This window comes from Dipodomys spectabilis, unplaced genomic scaffold, assembly GCF_019054845.1.
Source record: "Dipodomys spectabilis isolate Male_0828 unplaced genomic scaffold, ASM1905484v1 ptg000163l, whole genome shotgun sequence".
In the NCBI taxonomy this organism is placed as follows: domain Eukaryota; kingdom Metazoa; phylum Chordata; class Mammalia; order Rodentia; family Heteromyidae; genus Dipodomys; species Dipodomys spectabilis.
Window position 1 is genome coordinate 19,693,450 of NW_024870840.1, and position 16,531 is coordinate 19,709,980.

General features: G+C 51.2%; 1 protein-coding gene across 1 annotated transcript in view; it reads right to left on the bottom strand.

Annotated features, from left to right (window-relative positions):
• Positions 1–6,433: 6,433 nt before the first annotated feature.
• Positions 6,434–16,531, bottom strand: part of Cacng2 (calcium voltage-gated channel auxiliary subunit gamma 2) — a 100,170-nt gene continuing 90,072 nt past the window's right edge. The window contains exons 3-4 of the mRNA XM_042693347.1: positions 8,559–8,699; positions 6,434–6,969 (exon numbers count right to left, since the gene is read on the bottom strand). Of these exons, the coding sequence (XP_042549281.1) occupies positions 6,434–6,969; positions 8,559–8,699 (677 nt within the window). The remainder of the gene's footprint in view (positions 6,970–8,558; positions 8,700–16,531) is intronic.

Below are 16,531 nucleotides of genomic sequence, written 5' to 3' on the forward strand. Positions count from 1 at the left end.
CCCTATCTTTGGCCCCAGCTTTGCCACATTCTGAGACTATCTTGGTGCCAAGAGCAGCCATGGAGGGCTGACTCAGACTCAGGGCTATGTCAGCGGGAGCTTGTGTGGCTGCTCCCAAGTCCCACACAGCTCTGGTGTCACAGGCAGGCTACTTCTGCAGGTAAGAACAAGGCATCCAGCTAGCACTTAGGTTACTTATGAAGATCACACTGCCAGTGAGCAGCCTGAGCCAGGACTCGAACCCTGGGAGAGTGGCTCCAGAGTCTACCTCCCTACCCTCATACCAACCTGCCTTTCTGAGCCTCAACCCCTATCTCTGTAAAGGGGATATGAATACCAGCTCATTCGAGCTGGGTAACATTCAATGTGGCGGTATCTGGCCAATTGTAAGTTCTCAATAAGACCCAGTTCGCTGTGGCAAGATGGATAGACGGGGACCTACAGAGAGGGCTTTGTAGGTTTTACTGTGAGAGCATGAGGGGGCTACGAAAGGCTTTATTTTGTGTTTTTATTTTTTGCCAGTCCCTGAGTTTCTTTTGCTCCAGGCTAGCACCCTACTACTTGAGCCACAGCCACTTCTGGCTTTTTCTGTGTATGTGCTACTGAGGAATCAAACCCGGGACTTTATGCATGCTAGGCAAGCACTGAACCACTAAACCACATTCTCACCCCTAAAGGTTTTAAAATGAGAGGGACATAGAGAAATGGTGGTCTAGCTTGTGTCCTGTCATCTTTCTCTGCTCTCCTCCAGCTTGCTCCGTCCTGCCTGATGTTGTTGCGTGGGCTTCACGCTCCATACCTTATCTCTCCATGCCTTTTTAAGATCTGTGCCACTCAAAGAGAGACGCAGGTCACAGAGACTTCCTGAGGTGAAGGAGATGGGAAGGGATGTGTTCCTTTTCCCCTCATGGTCTCCCCTCCATGGTGCTTGGGTCTTATTCCCCCTTTTCCCCTAGGTGTTGGATGGTCCCATGGTAGCACAGGAGAGGACAGAGCAAGCATGAGTGAGAGGAGACAGCAGGAGAGAGGGAGGCTGTGAATAAGAGAGAGAGAGAGAAAGAAAGAGAGAGATTGAGAGAGACTGTCAAGGGAGTAAGAGAAAAGGAGGAGGAAGGAGGAAGTCTGGATGACTGCCTCAGGGCACCATGCACCTGGTGACAAATTCAGGCCATCTGACCGACATTGTGTCCCTTGTTCCTGACAGATGTCACAAGCATGTGTCAGTGCCTACACAGATGCACGCCCTTGACGTCTGGTGCCTGCGTTCTGTATAGGGCATAGTGTGCACCCCTGTGGCTGGCTGCTGGATGAGCCCATGCCTAGGCTGAGTGCTGGGGATGGACAGTCCTCAGCCTTACACTACCCCCTCCTCTGTGAGCCCTGCTGGGCCCAGGCTCTTCCTCCTCTCCTGCAACCGCAAGTCTCTGCTGCCTTGTCCAACTGTCTCTAACAAGAGCGCCCAGCAGAAAGGCCTGTATTCTTGTCATCTGTGCTCTTGGAACAAGCTCAGAGACTGTTGGAGGGAATGGGGCCAGTAAATCAGACATATTTACATGCGTGTTCCTCAATGCACAAGTACGTGCCTGTGTGTGCGCACACACATGGGAAAATGCATAGACAAAGCACACAGGAGTATACATGTGAATGAATGCACGCTGCACACGTGCTGTGGACATGGCTATGTCTCTAAGGCGTGCATGAACGAGCCTGTGTGCACGCAGGTCCCCATGGAGACTTAGGCAATGGTGTGCTGGAAAAGTTCTAATGACTAGCTCTCCATTGAAAAATATCCCTAGCCTGTAATCCCAGCTACTCAGGAGGCCAAGATCTGAGGATCATGGTTCGAAGCCAGAGTAGGCAGGAAAGTATGCGAGTCATCTCCAAAAAGCCAGAAGTGGTATGACTCTAGTGATAGACCTGCCTTGAGTGAAAAAGCTAAGAGACAGTGCCCAAGACCTGAGTTCAGGCCTCAGGATGGGTACACACACACACACACAATTTGTCCATTTCTGTGGTGTGAGCCCTCCACCATGGCTGCCCCAGCTGCCAAGGCATGGCCACCGAACCACACGAGTCCTGTGGTTGTCCCACAGGAGATAATCTGTAGGAGCTGGCCAGCACACCTGGGGACTGGGAGGTGTGTGTGTGTGTGTGTGTGTGTGTGTGTGTGTGTGTGTGTGTGTGTGTGTGTGTGTGTGTGTGACAGTAAGTAGCTCATGGCTAAGCTCCTGCTGTGGCCAGCTTAGGAGGAGTCTGCAGGCTAGCTGGGGATGCTTCTTTGCAGAGCTGGTACATCAGTGAAGCAGAAGGTGATTGGCCACAGGCCAGCTCTCTCCATCTCCCTTGGAAGCCTGTCCAAGCTGATGCTCCTTGTTAGGCCAGATGAGACACTCCCTGAGACAGCGCCTACCCTCACCCTTACAGATCAATGCTCAGGAGGGCCAGAGAGGTGGGGGGAGGCAGAGGAGGAAGAGGAGGGAGCAGGGAGTTAAGCAGAGGAGAGGAAGAGCTGGACAGGCTGGGGCTCTGAGCTTTCCCAAAGACATTTCTCTGGTCCCATCATAGCCTCCAGCTAGAGTTTTCTTCTATAAAGGACAGGTCTTCTGGACTCACAACTTTTTATCTGTCCCTCTGGAGTCAGAGACTTGGGCTCTGAATATTGGGATCTCCATTCAAAAGCCAGAGAAAGAGGGAGAGAGAGAGAGAGAGAGAGAGACAGACAGAGAGAGAGATAGATAGAGAGAGAGAGAGGCAGACAGACAGATAGGCAGGCAGGCAGGCAGACAGACACAGAATTGCTTCAAATGGGATGCTGGGAGTTGCAAAAAGCAATTAAAGAAATCCATTGAAATGAGGACCAAGCTATACAAAAAAAATCTTTATTTCATGTACCAGGATTGTTTTCTGTTTGTTTGTTTTTCAGGTTTCTGCTTTTTAAAATTTTTTTTCTGTTAACAGTCTGAAAAAAAAAAAAAAGACCCACCAAGAAAATAAAATGGAAGTTGTTTCCTTGAACTGCTTGGAGCCGAATACAAGCCGTCACCCACCATAGGAAACCGTGCCCTGGGGGGTCTCTATGGGTCCCTTTCCTCCCAGCCCCCTAGCCCTTTCTGCCACCCCATGTACCAGAGGCCTTCTTGAGGTAGCCCCTGGCCCAGGCCTCACAACCTGGGAAGATGGGCGCTCGCTGCGCAGACACGGCCCGTGTTCAGGGGATTGAGCTGCTTTCTGGGCAGTCAGGGCACTTGCTTGCTAGCGTTCCTTGCTTCTCTTTTTCTCCCTAGGTTTTTGATGGTTAGGTGTAGAAGCGAGTGGGAAAGGGATAACATTTGGGCGGGGAGGGATAGATTGCCATTTCTGCCCAGTCCAAGAGAAACTCAGTAGCCACCACACTTAATTGACCCCTGTGCCCTGGGGCCTCAGGCCCTCCCCTGCCCTCTGGCCCAGGCTGGTGCTGTCTTGTGCTGGGGCTGTCGTGGGGCTCCAGCTTCTGCTGACCTTAGTGAATGAACTTTCCTCTTGACAAAAGACAGGCAGGACAGTGGGGAGTGGGCCTTGTGAATGTGTCTCTTCAACTTGGCCTGGACCTCAGGACCCTCCAGGCAGGTGGGTGCCCAGAGAGCAATAACACAGAAAGGCTGGGGTGCACCCAGCTTGGGCCTCACCATCATAGGACTGGCTCTAAGGCTGGTTGAAAAGTTCTGGCTTGGGAAAGCGGTTGGATTGTATTGTCTGAACTGGCCCTTGTCACTCTGGCAAAGGAAGGGGAGAAACCAGGGGTGTCCCTCCATACTAGTCTGGGGTGCAATTTTAACTGCAAAGTGGGCTCCCCTCTGGGGACCCACTCTGCGAAAACTCTCTCCACTCCACGAAGGGCATCCTTCACTCCTCCCAGCAAACCTTAGAGGGACCTCTTTCTCACTGATCCCAAAGACAGCGGGGAACCCTGGTGGCTGACCTCTTTGCTAAAGGAAGTTGCTTCCAAGGTCTGTGATGGGCTTATAGCATTTAAGAGAGGACACAACATGCAGAGCGGCTCAGGGAACTCCTGTGTCCTCTCCTTCTGCGGAGTGGCAGGATACAGTGGCTCGTGTGTGTTTTTGCTTTGACACTGAATGTAGGGCAGGGGCTGGGGAGCACAGTGAGGAGGCATGTGGGGTGTGTGAATGTGTGTGTGTATGAGAGAGAGAGGAGAGGAGAGGAAAAGAGAAGAGAGAAAGAAGAGGAGAGAAGAGAGGAGGGGAGGGGAGGCGAAGAGAGGAAAAGAGAGGAGAGGAGAGAAAGAAGGGAAGAAGTGAAGAGGAGAAGAGAAGAAGAGAAGAGGAGAGAAGAGAAGAGAAAAGAGAAGAGAAGAGAAGAAATTGCTGGCTTGGGAAATGTTCTCAATGTCATTGAAATTATTGGCAGCTGTTTTGGTCATCCCAGGCATCTTCTTCCAGGCAAGTGGCAGATCTTAAAAGTCATAGAAACACAAGAAGGGGCCTTTGGAGCCTGTCTGGGTCTGTCCACATGCTTACACAGAGAGAAGCTTATACAGAAAGGCCACATGGCAAGAAAGTCTAGAATCCAGACCCAGATTCTAGCTGGTGCCCTTCCATACATGTGACTGGTGCACGTGCGTGCGTTGGCATGGTGTAGTGGCAGGCACAGGGGGCATCGTGTGGAATATTGTCATCCATGGCTTTGCAGGGTGCAGACCAGACCAGTTCCTCAGAGCCACACCCCTGGTTGCGTGAGGGGTGACAGCAAGCCATGAGCACTGGGCTTAGAGGACTGTGGATGTGTGTGTGTGTGTGTGTGTGTGTGTGTGTGTGTGTGTGTGTGTGTGAGATGGGGACCAGGAGTGGGGTGTGGGGTCTCCTCTTTCCACAGCAGTGCCTTCCTGCTAGCAGGAACCCCCCTGGAGCTCTTGGGGCCTTTTTCCTGTCCCTCCAGCTCTACACCCAGCTCCCGTCTCTCACAATGGTTTTCAAAAATGGATTTATATATTTGTTTTCTGTTTTTGTCTTTACAAGTTCCCTGCTAAATTTTAAGTCCCCCACCCCACCCCGTTTTTTTGTTTGTTTTCACAGTTTAAAGCTGGAAAAGAATTAAAAGAAAAATACTATCTGATTTTCTTGCAAGTAAATCCACTTATATATTTACATTTATTTATAGTCTGTGGTTTTTTTATTAAAAAAAATCACCACTTGTTTTTCCTTTTTTTTCTTTTGTAAAAAGAAACCTTTTTGCAATGTCATTGTTGGACCTGCTGGGTCCCCAAAGGGGGCATCAGTGAGTCCAAGGACCCCCCCCACCCAAAGGCTCAAAGAGCCCCTTCCCACGAGGCTGGGAGCCTATGAGTCTGAGGGGGGGGTCCATCATCGCCCCAAGGTCATCAGTGCCTTGAGGTGAGGGGTGAGGAGGGAGAGCTGCTTTATATCCCCTGGGGGCTGGGCATCCCCTAACCCGAAGAACAGGAGTTTGGGGGATAGTGACCCCATAAGGCTCCCTCTGAGCATTCCAGGGGAAGCCCCTTCTTCCCCCTCCCTTCTAGCAGTCTTCCCTCCCCCTTCCCTTCCCTCAAGGCTTAGGAAGTCATCACAGTGGGCTAAGGAATGGGAACCTGGGGCTGAGCAGCCCCAAGCCCACCTCACCTCTAGGCACCTAACGGACAGGGGGGGGGTCCAAGGGCTCAGGTCACCTGGAGGCCAATTGCCCATTGGTGCTGGGCGGAGCAGGCTCTGGAGCCAATCAACTTCCCCGGGAGTTCCAGGCCTGCCAGTGACCACGCCCCCTGGCCCTGAGTCTCCACCCCCTACTCGCCCAGGGAGGCGGGGCCTTCTGGGGCTAAAGGGAACAGGTTACTTTTTCATTTTAAAACTTTCCCCGTGTTGAAATAAAAAAAGGAACATAAAAACCCGAATGAATAATAAGGACATCCCTCTTCCTCTCCATCCTCACTACTTTATGTGTTATGTTATTTGTTATTATTATTTTTTGCTTTACTGTTATCTTGGTTCCCTTTTATTTTTTTTCTCACTTAAATTGGTTTTTTTTTTATTAAATGTTAAAATAATGGTACATGGGAAGTCATGCATTTTCTTTGAGATTTATTTTCTATTTAATCTTTTGTTTTTAAATCCCTCTCGCTTTAAGTGTGTGTTTAGTTTTCTCGCGTGGCCTGTGGCTTGCTTTGTTCCTCTTCTATTTTTTTGTTAATTTACTTGTTATGTTTTTCTCTTTTTTTGTTGTTTTTTTTCTGTTTTTTTTGTTTGTTGTTGTTGGTTTTTTATGTCGTTTTCTGTGTTGTTTTTTTTTTTTTGCGTGTGGAAGGTCTCCCGTGGGTGGATTTCCCCCTTCCCCTCTGCCTGGACCCTGCGCCTCCCGGTCCGGTCCTCCCCGCTCCGGCCCTCCCTCCCCCAGGCGGGCAGCCCCACCCCGGCCGAGGTCTTCAGACGGGTGTGGTCCTGCGGTTGGCTGTGTTGGAATGTAGCGAGTCCTTGCTCTCCTTGGGGATACAGTTGTGGACTTGGAGGAAGCTGTTGTCCCTGTCCGAGTTGTAGGTGGCGGTGGGCGTGGTGGCGGCCTTCAGCGGGTCCCTGCTGAGCGTGTACATGGAGATCTCGGTGGACGGCAGGGTGTTGAAGCCCTTGATGCCCACGGGCGAGGCGTCCCTGGAGTGGGAGGGCTCGGTGGAGCGCGAGCTGGAGCGGCTGCGGCGCTGGTAGCGGTAGCGGTAGCTGGGGATGCGGGTGATGGCCGAGGCCTGGAGGTAGTCCGTGGCGCGGGCCGTGGCCCGCAGCTGTTTGTGGCGGTCGATAAACATGTGCACCGCCAGCACCCCGACCATCTCGGCGATGATGAAGGACAGGGCCCCGAAGTAGAAGGACCAGCCGTACGAGTAGCTGTTCTTTTTGGAGTCGCTCTTGGAGGGGTCCCCGGCATTGGCAGATATGTACACTATGATGCCAATGATGTTACTCAGACCTGGGCACGGGGCAGGGCGGGCGGCAGAGACAAGGCCGTTAGTTCTGGGGTGGGCGTGGGGTGGGGGTGAGGCCGCTGCCCCCCCCTGCCCCCCTCCTGGCCTAGGTTTTCACGGTCAGAGCATCTGTCCACCAGGGATACTGCAAACGTCATCTTTTCCGTTTTTCTTTTTGTGCCCAGACTGGGACTTGAACTCGGGGCCTGGGTGCTGAGCGTTTTGACCCAAGGCTGGCGCTCTACCATTTGAGCCACAGCTCCACTTCTGGATTTTTTTTTTTTTTTTTTTAGTGGTTAATTGGAGATAAGAGTCTCACTGACTTTCCTGCCTGAACTGGCTTCAAATCAACATCCTCAGATCTCAGCCTCCCTAGTAGCTAGGATTACTGGTGTGCCCGGCTCTACTTCGTAGTTTAAGTCATTCAGAGAGCGCTAGGATGGGAAAGGCTGGTAGACAGAGAGGAGGAGGCCAACATTTCACACACAATCAGCTGAGTAGCAATAATACTTACAATAAGAATTGAAATTGCTTACTGAGTGCTTTACAAGCAACTTGCAGACCAGGAGACAGAAGATCACAGAGGTTTCTCTCCGTGTACTTCCGTCTCCTGGAAGGAGCTGTGCTGAAGGCAGCACAGATTTGCAAGCAGGTCTACCTTGGTTAGGCATGGCTCCTGGAGAAAGATGGCCTGGGTTCAAAGACTAAGCCTTTACCTGAGTCTCCTGCTCTGCAAACAGTCGCCTTAATCGAGAGGACTGGTTCTAGAGATGAGGAAAGGATGGGAATCTGACTTGAGAATGTTCCGAGAATCCCTCTGCATATGGGAAGTGCTCCGAGTTGTTAGTTTTATCCAGTGGCTCAAGTACAATCCCTGTTCCTTTCTGGGCATCTGAAACCAGTGTATCTCATCATATAATCCAGCTCAGAAAGCTGGTTGTGGGGGCCTGGCTGCAATAGTGGGAGTGAGGGAGGAGGAGAGTCTTCTTTGGGCTTAGCTGGGCATCAGGTAGGGGCTCAAGGAATGATGGGGAGCCAGATACTGGTGGCTCACGCGTGTAATCCTAGCTACTCAGGAGGCTGAGATCTAAGGATTGTGGTTCAAAGCCAGCCCAGGCAGGCAAGTCCATGAGACTCTTATCTCCAATGAACTACCAGAAAACTGGAAGTGGCACTGTGGCTCAAAGTGGTAGAGCACTAGCCTTGAGTGAAAAGGGTCAACACTCAAGCCCCAAATTCAAGCCCCAAGACCCACAACAATAACAAAAGAAAAAAAAAGAAGAAAAGATAAAAAGAAAAAAGAAAAGAAATGATGGGTCCCCTTGGTTGCCCCCACTCTGTCTGCTGGATTTGCACGGGCAGAGCATGGAGGATCAGGCCTGGTATTTCCAAGTGGTGGGGAAGATGGTCCAATGGGCAGCTGGGGGGGGGGGGGCTGAGGTTCCCGGGGGACTCAGTGAGGGCTCTATAGAGCCTTCCCTTGAGACAGCCCAGGACCAGAGATGTCCCTCACCCCAGGTCCCCCAGGCCTCCTAGCCCTGCACTTGGGGGCTTCCCTTACCCCTCTGCTGGCCCGCCCACCCGGTGCGCTCACCTGCGGACACGAAGAAGATGCCGGCACTCAGGATGATGTTGTGCCGAGTCTTGTAGAACTCGCTGGCTGCAATGCAGAGCCCACCCATGAAAAGCAGAATCACGCTGAGGATTGGGAAGATGCTCGAGGCTCTCACGGCCCCTGCAGGACACCGAGGGCCAGGGAGGGAGAGAAAGAAGTGACCGTGAGGCTGTGGGATGGGGGGTAAGGGGAAGGGAATGGACCACAGCAGTCAGGCCTTCCAGGACATAGCCTAGGTCCGGGTTGCTTAGCAACAGGAGAGAGGGCGGGAGGGAGGGCCACTTTCCTTCAAGAGCTTTCCTCTATCTTCAGGACCAATCTCCAGCCCTTTGTCAGGCACACAGAGGCCCCTGTGGGGACTCCTGCATCCCAGTGGCCATGTTCTTTCTTGCTTAGCAGAGCAAACTGCCCATGGCTCTGTTTTCATGCTTACTTAATGGAAATGTCTTTTTCTGTTCCCTCAGCAAGCTTCTATTCATGCATCAAAACCCAATTCAAAGTCTTCCCTGATTTCCTCATGCAAAGCTGTTAGCTAAACTTTCTCTTATGCCTTGGAGAGCACTGGCACAGGGAGAGGGTGGCTCGGCAGCTAATGGATCTACATGGCTTGAATTGGAATCTGGCTGTAGCATTTATTAGTATATACATTTAGGGAAGTTATCATGTCTCTGTGTGCCTCAGTTTCCTTACCTGTAAAACAGAGGTGACAATAGTATTTGCCTCCTAAGTTTGCTGTGAGGATTAAGTGAGCTGAGAAAATAATTCATTTATAAAAAGTACTGGGGGGCTGGGAAGGTGGCTCAGTGGTAGAGCGCTTGCCTTGCATGCCTGAGGCCCTGGGTTCGATTCCTCAGCACCACATAAGCAAAAAGAAAAAAGGCGGAAGTGGTGCTGTGGCTCAAATGGTAGAGCGCTAGCCTTGAGCTGAAGAGCTGAGGGACAGCGCCCAGGCCCAGAGTTCAGGCCCCATGACCGGACCCCCAAAAAAAGGTACTGGGAGCTAGGTACCAAATAGCTCACATTTGTAATCCTAGCTACTCAGGAGGCTGAGAGCTGAAGATCATGATTCAAAGCTAGCCAGGACAGGACAGTCCGTAAGACTCTTATCTCCAATGAACTACTCAGAAAAAGCCAGAAGTTGAACTGTGGCACAGTGATAAAGTGCTAGCCTTGAACAAAAAGAGCTCAGGAATAATGTCTAGACCCTGACTTCAAGCCCCAGGATTGGCACAAATAAGCCCAACAACCCAAAAAAGGTACTGGGGCAAGAAATAGTAATTACTGATACCATAGGGACCTTTCGGCCAATGCCAGGGATTGGTTGTTTGGGGATGTGTTTTGGGGTGAGTGTAACAGGAGTAGCTTCCTCCACTTCCGGTCCCTTTGAGTGGCCACATAGCCACGAGGTTCTGTCTAGACTTGTTGCTGTTGTTGTTGTTGTTCTGGGGCTTGGCTCTGGAACTTGAACTCTAGGATTTGTATCCTCACTTGGCTTGTTTGCACAGGGCTGGCGCTCTACCACTTCAGTCATGCCTCCAGCCTGATTTTTTATATGGATTTTTCCTCCCTGGGCTGACTACAAACCATGATCTTCCCAGTCTCTGCTTGTTGAGTAGCTAGAGTTAAAAGTATGGGCTCACACCTGTGATCCTAGCTACTCAGGAGGCTGAGATCTGAGGATTATCTTATCTCCAATTAACCACTAGAAAACCAGAAGTGGCACTGTGGCTCAAGCGGTAGAGCACTTGCTTTGAGCTGAAGAGCTGAGGGACAGCACCCAGGCCCAGAGTTCAAGCCCCATGACCGACAAAAAAAAAAAAAAAGTATGGGCTGCTTTTGCCTAGTGACTAGACTTTTCTAAGAGGGTTCACTGCAATGTGTGACATGAGAAACCCTTACTTGCCCCTCATCTGCAGCAAGGTCTAGCTGCTCACTGATGCTGTGGAAGAGAGGAGACCTGGTGTTTGCGGTTGGGGCAGGGTGGAGCTGTGCACTCAGGCTGGCTGCCTGGGCCAGAGGCTGAGGGCAAAGCAGTTGGCTTACCCAGCAGCCTTAGCACCAGAGGGCTGGACCCTGGTAGGGGGGTTCTCTTCCTGCAAATCACCTCTCAGACAGTGGAAAGTATCTGCTCCCAACTCGCTCTCCAGCCTAGGCACGGCCACCCACACCCCCCATGACACATGGCAACTTGCAGCTATCTATTCCTCATCTTTACAGGCACACAGGGGTGATAAGACCTTGAAAGATGACAGTGCACTCTTGGTATCTGCAGGTGCATGGCTCCCAGCAGACTGTCATTGAGGAAAACCTGCGCATGCTCAGGCCAGAGCTCAGTACACTAAAGTTCTGTGTGTATAGTAGGTATGAGCATTCAAACTTGAAAGAGCATGGAGCCGGCTACGTTACTGTCACAAAAATGGCAGTTGTGTACTTTAATTCTACTCACCAAAGACTAGATCTTATTTCATGCTCTTTGTCTCAGCACTGAAAATGCTTCATTCATTCCCCCACCCCCCACCATGCCACCCGACTTCTCTTAAAAACAAGCCGCCTGTCAACAAGTCTGTAATTTTCACTTGAGTGCTTCAATTAAGCACATTACATGCCCTTTTTGGCTCAAGAGGATGACTGTAAGGTTCACCTTGCTCGTTGGGAGGCAGATTTTCACACAATCAAGGGCAGGAAAACACTCAGCGGATCACATAATGATTTAAACACAACAGATGATAACAGAGAGCTTCTCCCCATTCTCTGTCAAAACCATGTGCAGGACTGGGAATGTGGCTTAGTGGTAGAGTACTAGCCTTGAGCAAAAAGAAGCTTAGGAACAGTGCCCAGGCCCTGAGTTCAAGACCCAGGACTGGCCAACAAAAGCAAAAACAAAACCACGTGTAGCTGGGTGCTAGTGGTTCATGCCTATAATCCTAGCTACTCAGGAGGCTGAGATCTGAGGATCATGGTTCAAAGCCAGCCCAGGTGGAAAAGTTCATGAGACTCTCATCTCCAATCCAGAAGTGGTCTTGTGGTTCACATGGTAGATCACCAACCTTGAGTGTAAAAAGCTAAGGGATAGCATCTAGGTCCTGAGTGCAAGCACTGGTACTGGTGTACACACACACACACACACACACACACATACACACACACACTCAAAAACCATGCATAACAAATGTAAGGTGGACTTAATGTACCTATCCAGATACAAGCTGTGGGGGTGCTAGGTGGTGTAGCCAAGGCCTGTGAAACTGAATGGGGAACAAGAAGTGTGTGTGTGTGTGTGTGTGTGTGTGAGAGAGAGAGAGAGAGAGACAGACAGACAGACAGACAGACAGTCAGACAGACAGACAGATAGAGGGATAAAGAAGGAGGAAGAGTAGCCAGGCGCTGGTGGCTCACGCCTGTAATCCTAGCTACTCAGGAGGCTGAGATCTGAGGATCCCGGTTCAAAGCCCGCCCGGGCAAGAGAGACCGTGAGACTCCTATCTCCATTAAACCATCAGAAAACTGGAAGTGGCGCTGTAGCTTAAGTGGTAGAGCGCTCGCCTTGAGCTGAAGAGCTGAGGGACAGCGCCCAGGCCCAGAGTTCAAGCCCCACGACCGACAAAAAAAAAAAAAAAGGAGGAGGAAGAGGAAGTAAAAGGAAAAGGAGGAGAAGGAGGAGTACTTTTGTCCCATTGCAGACCCTGAACTGGCTGTTTGTTCTCTATGCCTCCAGGCTGTCTGGAAGTCCTCCTGCTGCCCAGTCCTCTCACGTATCTCTCTGGCTGTTCATGGCCTGGCAGCCTTTGACATTGTGCTTGTTGTCCCTTAGCCTAAAAAGCCCCTCCTGGGGGTTTGTGCAGCCCCCACCACTCCCTCACCACTCCCTCCTTCATCTCAGCCTATTGTCACTTTGGCCATGAGCATCTGGCTGGTCTTTGTCTTTTGCACTCAGCACCCAGTTCCAGGAGGCAGCGCTAAGCAATGACAATGGCTAATGCGGCCTGAGTGCTTCCTGGGCTGCAGGCTGGAGCAGAGAACTGTCTTATTCCAATTCAGTCTCTCACCCGGGGGGTACTGGGGACCATTACTGAGGAAGCCTAGGACCAGGGTGGCTCAGGGGAGTGGGAAGCAGCAGGGCTGCAGCTCGGCCTGCTAGAGTACTCTTCTCTCCTGCCTCCTAATGGCCACGATCAGGACACTTATCTCCCAACACTCACCCTCCTGCACACTCTCCCTCACTGCCTTCTCATCTCCAGCAGGTGGTCTGGTGTGCATCTCCACCTGTCCCGTGGCTGGTGGCATCTGGCTTGGGAGAGCCTGATTCTTTGTCAGCTTGTTCTTGTCCTCAGGGGGTGTGTGTGTGTGTGTGTGTGTGTGTGTGTGTGTGTGTGTGTGTGTGTGTGTGTGTGTGTGTGTGTGTGTGTGTGTGTGTGTGTGTGTGTGTGTGTGTGTGTGTGTGTGTGTGTGGTCCGAGGCACCAGCCCCTCCCTTTCCCCACAGAAAGAAGTGTGGCTGAGACAGTAACCAGCTCTGGTCTTTACCCAGACCTCCAATTCCAAGTTGTTCCATCTCACACTGTAGTTCTGCACTGTGAGTGTCCCCAAGAATGTATTTCTAGGCCCTGTATACGGTATGTGTTTAATATATGACTATGGAAAAGAGCCAAATTGGTCTGATTCTCTTCCCTCAGGCTAAATCATACTGGGACATCTAAGGAATCCCAGCTCCTATCTCCTGGACACAAGAAACACACCACAAAGGGACCCACAGCACACAGGACTGTATCGAAATGCATATTTGGACAGAGACTCAGATGTGGGCTCACAGGCACCCAAGGACACAGAACACAGCACTGACATGGGACACACAGAGACAGAGGCACCAACATTCCCACAAGAGGGGTCCCTGACTACCCCCTCTATGCTTCACCTTTATCTTCAATCTTTGGTAGCCAAAGAAGAGGATAGGGACAGCCAATGGGTCCACTGCACTGGGTGAGACAGTGACCACCATTTGTTACTGGGGGAGCTGGCAGTAGGTGGGATGGGACCCACAGCACCACACCTTCACTGGATCTATGTACTGTAGGGCTAAAGTGGTAACAGGGATGCATGGGGCTCCTGGGCTCTGACTCAGGCTATTTTGATTTCTCAGACACTCTTAGGGCTGGAGAGAAAGAACTTTTATTTATCCATCTATCCAACAATCTACCCATCTACTCATCCACCCATCCACCCACCCACCCACCCACCCACCCATCCATCCATCCATCCATCCATCCATCCATCCATCCATCCATCCATCCATCCATCCATCCATCCTCCCACTTAATCATCTATCCACTCATCCAATCACCCATCCATCTATCTATCCACCTACCCACTCACCCATCCAACTATCCATCCACCCATCCATCCATCCATCCATCCTTCCATCCTTCCATCCATCCATCCATCCATCCATCCATCCATCCATCCATCCATCCATCCATCCATTCATCCATCCTCCCACTTAGTCATCTATCCACTCGTCCAATCACCCATCCATCTATCCATCCACCCACCCATCCAACTATCTATCCACCCATCCATCCATCCATCCATCCATCCACCCATCCACCCACCCACCCATCCATCCATCCATCCACCCATCCACCCACCCATCCATCCATCCATCCATCCATCCATCTATCCATCCATCCATCCATCCATCCACCCACCCACCCATCCATCTATCCTTCTGTCCATCCATCCATCCATCCATCCATCCATCCTCCCTCCCAATTAATCATCTATCCACTCATCCAATCACCCATCCATCTATCCACCCACCCACCCATCCACCCATCCAACTATCCATCCACCCATCCATCCATCCATCCATCCATCCATCCTCCCACTTAGTCATCTATCCACTCGTCCAATCACCCATCCATCCATCCATCCACCCACCCATCCACCCATCCAACTATCTATCCACCCATCCATCCATCCATCCATCCATCTACCCACTCATCCACCCACCCATCCATCCATCCATCCATCCATCCATCCATCCATCCATCCATCCATCCATCCATCCATCCATCCACCCACCCATCCTTCCATCCATCCATCCATCCATTCATCCATCCACCTACCCACCCACCCACCTATCCATCCATCCACTTATCTATCCATCTATCCATCCAGCCAGGTGTTGAGGACATTTTCCTTCTTCTAGGACCTTAAGAAACACAGGATGACATCTGAGGCTCAAGAATTGAGCCCCATTTTCTTGGCCGCTCTAGCCTATGAACACAGGTCTCCTGTCCAGACTTGCCCTCTGTCATCCTCTGCCCTCCCTCCTTTTCTTCACCTCTTGATGGTGAAACAAGACACAGGAGTCATCCCTGGATATCATATTCAGCCTCTTTCCTGGCCTCCTCAGCTTCTTGACCTTTGACCTTGGGTGTCCTGGGGCTCAGTGTCTGGGCCCCCTCTTTCTTCCCACACTGCTCCCTCAGTGGTCATCAACCCTCATGGCTTTAAGCTATCACTCACAGGCTGACAGTTCCAGAGCCCCTTCCTCTGCCCTGGCACCCCTCAGCCAGGCCTGCACGGAGTGCCAGACACATTCCAGCTCCTTCTGTAGGCATTTCTCACCCAGAATGGCCCACACGGAGCCTGGTCTCAACCTGCTGTCCTACTCAGGCACAAGCTTGGAATCATCCAGACCCCACCTTTTCCCAGGAACCTTCCAGACCACACTGTCCCTTGCGAGACTTTCTTAGCCCTTTATGCCGCTGCCCACCATCTCTTGTCTCGATCATGCCCACAGCAGGCTCCTGACTTCTCTACTCGCCCTCATCTGGTTTGGTCTCGTACAAACACAGCAACCAGAAGGTCCTGTCCGAAGGTGAGTCGGTGGCCCTCAATCTCAGCCACCCCCCCTCCAAGACCTTGCCACAGCCCACAGGGTTGCCAGGGCCTCTCTTCACTGTGGTTTGCCCACTCCATTCTTATGCCCTCAGTCCTGTGCCTCAAACGTTCCTGGCACGGACCTACACCAGGATCTTTGCATTTTCCAGTCCATCCTAGAACATTCATTCTGCAAATAGCCACGTGGCTACTTATTACTTTGAATCTTTGCTCAGACTTCTCAGTGAGGCCTTTCTTGATCCCATTCCTGATCTGGAATTTCCTGGCCCTTTTATGCTTGACTTTCCCCCTGTACTTGCCATAGTTTAACCACACACACACACACACACACACACACCCTGGTCTCTCTGTCTTTCTCGGTAAAATCTGGTACAAGGGTTTGAACTCAGAGCCGAGGTTCTGTCCCTTTTTTTTTTCTTCAAGGCTGGTGCTTTACCACTTGAGCCACAGCTCCACTTCTGCCTTCTTGGTAGTTAATTGGAGATAGGAGTCTCATGGACTTCATTGCCCAGGCTGGCTTCAAAATGTGATCCTCAGAGCTCAGCCTCCTGAGTAGCAAGGGTAACAGGTGCGAGCCACTTCACCCAGCCCGAATATATAATGAATTTGTTTATTTCACTTATTGCAGTTTTGTCCCTGAGTGCTGGTCTTTGGCTTTGTACCCCAGACTTTTACTTTATTGTTTGTTGTCTAGCTTTGGACTAGCCTATGAGAGACCCCGGTCAGCAGACACTGCCCTAGACAGACTGCTCCCTGCCTTTGGGAACAGACTTTGGGTGGGCACCTGTGCATCAATTGTGCCTGTGGCTGCTCATGTGCCCAGCTGCATCATGGGGCTATGTTGAGACCACGTGGCTTGAACTGCCTGAACGATTTACTTTCTCATCCTTTCTGGAAAAGTGTTTGCTGAGCCCTGTTAGAAATGCTCAAGAAATACTTCCAGTTCAACCAATGTGTGAACCTCCTTTCTGCCAATATGAACCCATGTCTTTGGGACAGGGGTGCTCAGATGAACCAAGACCCCAAACTCTGCTCTCTTTAACAAGAGGT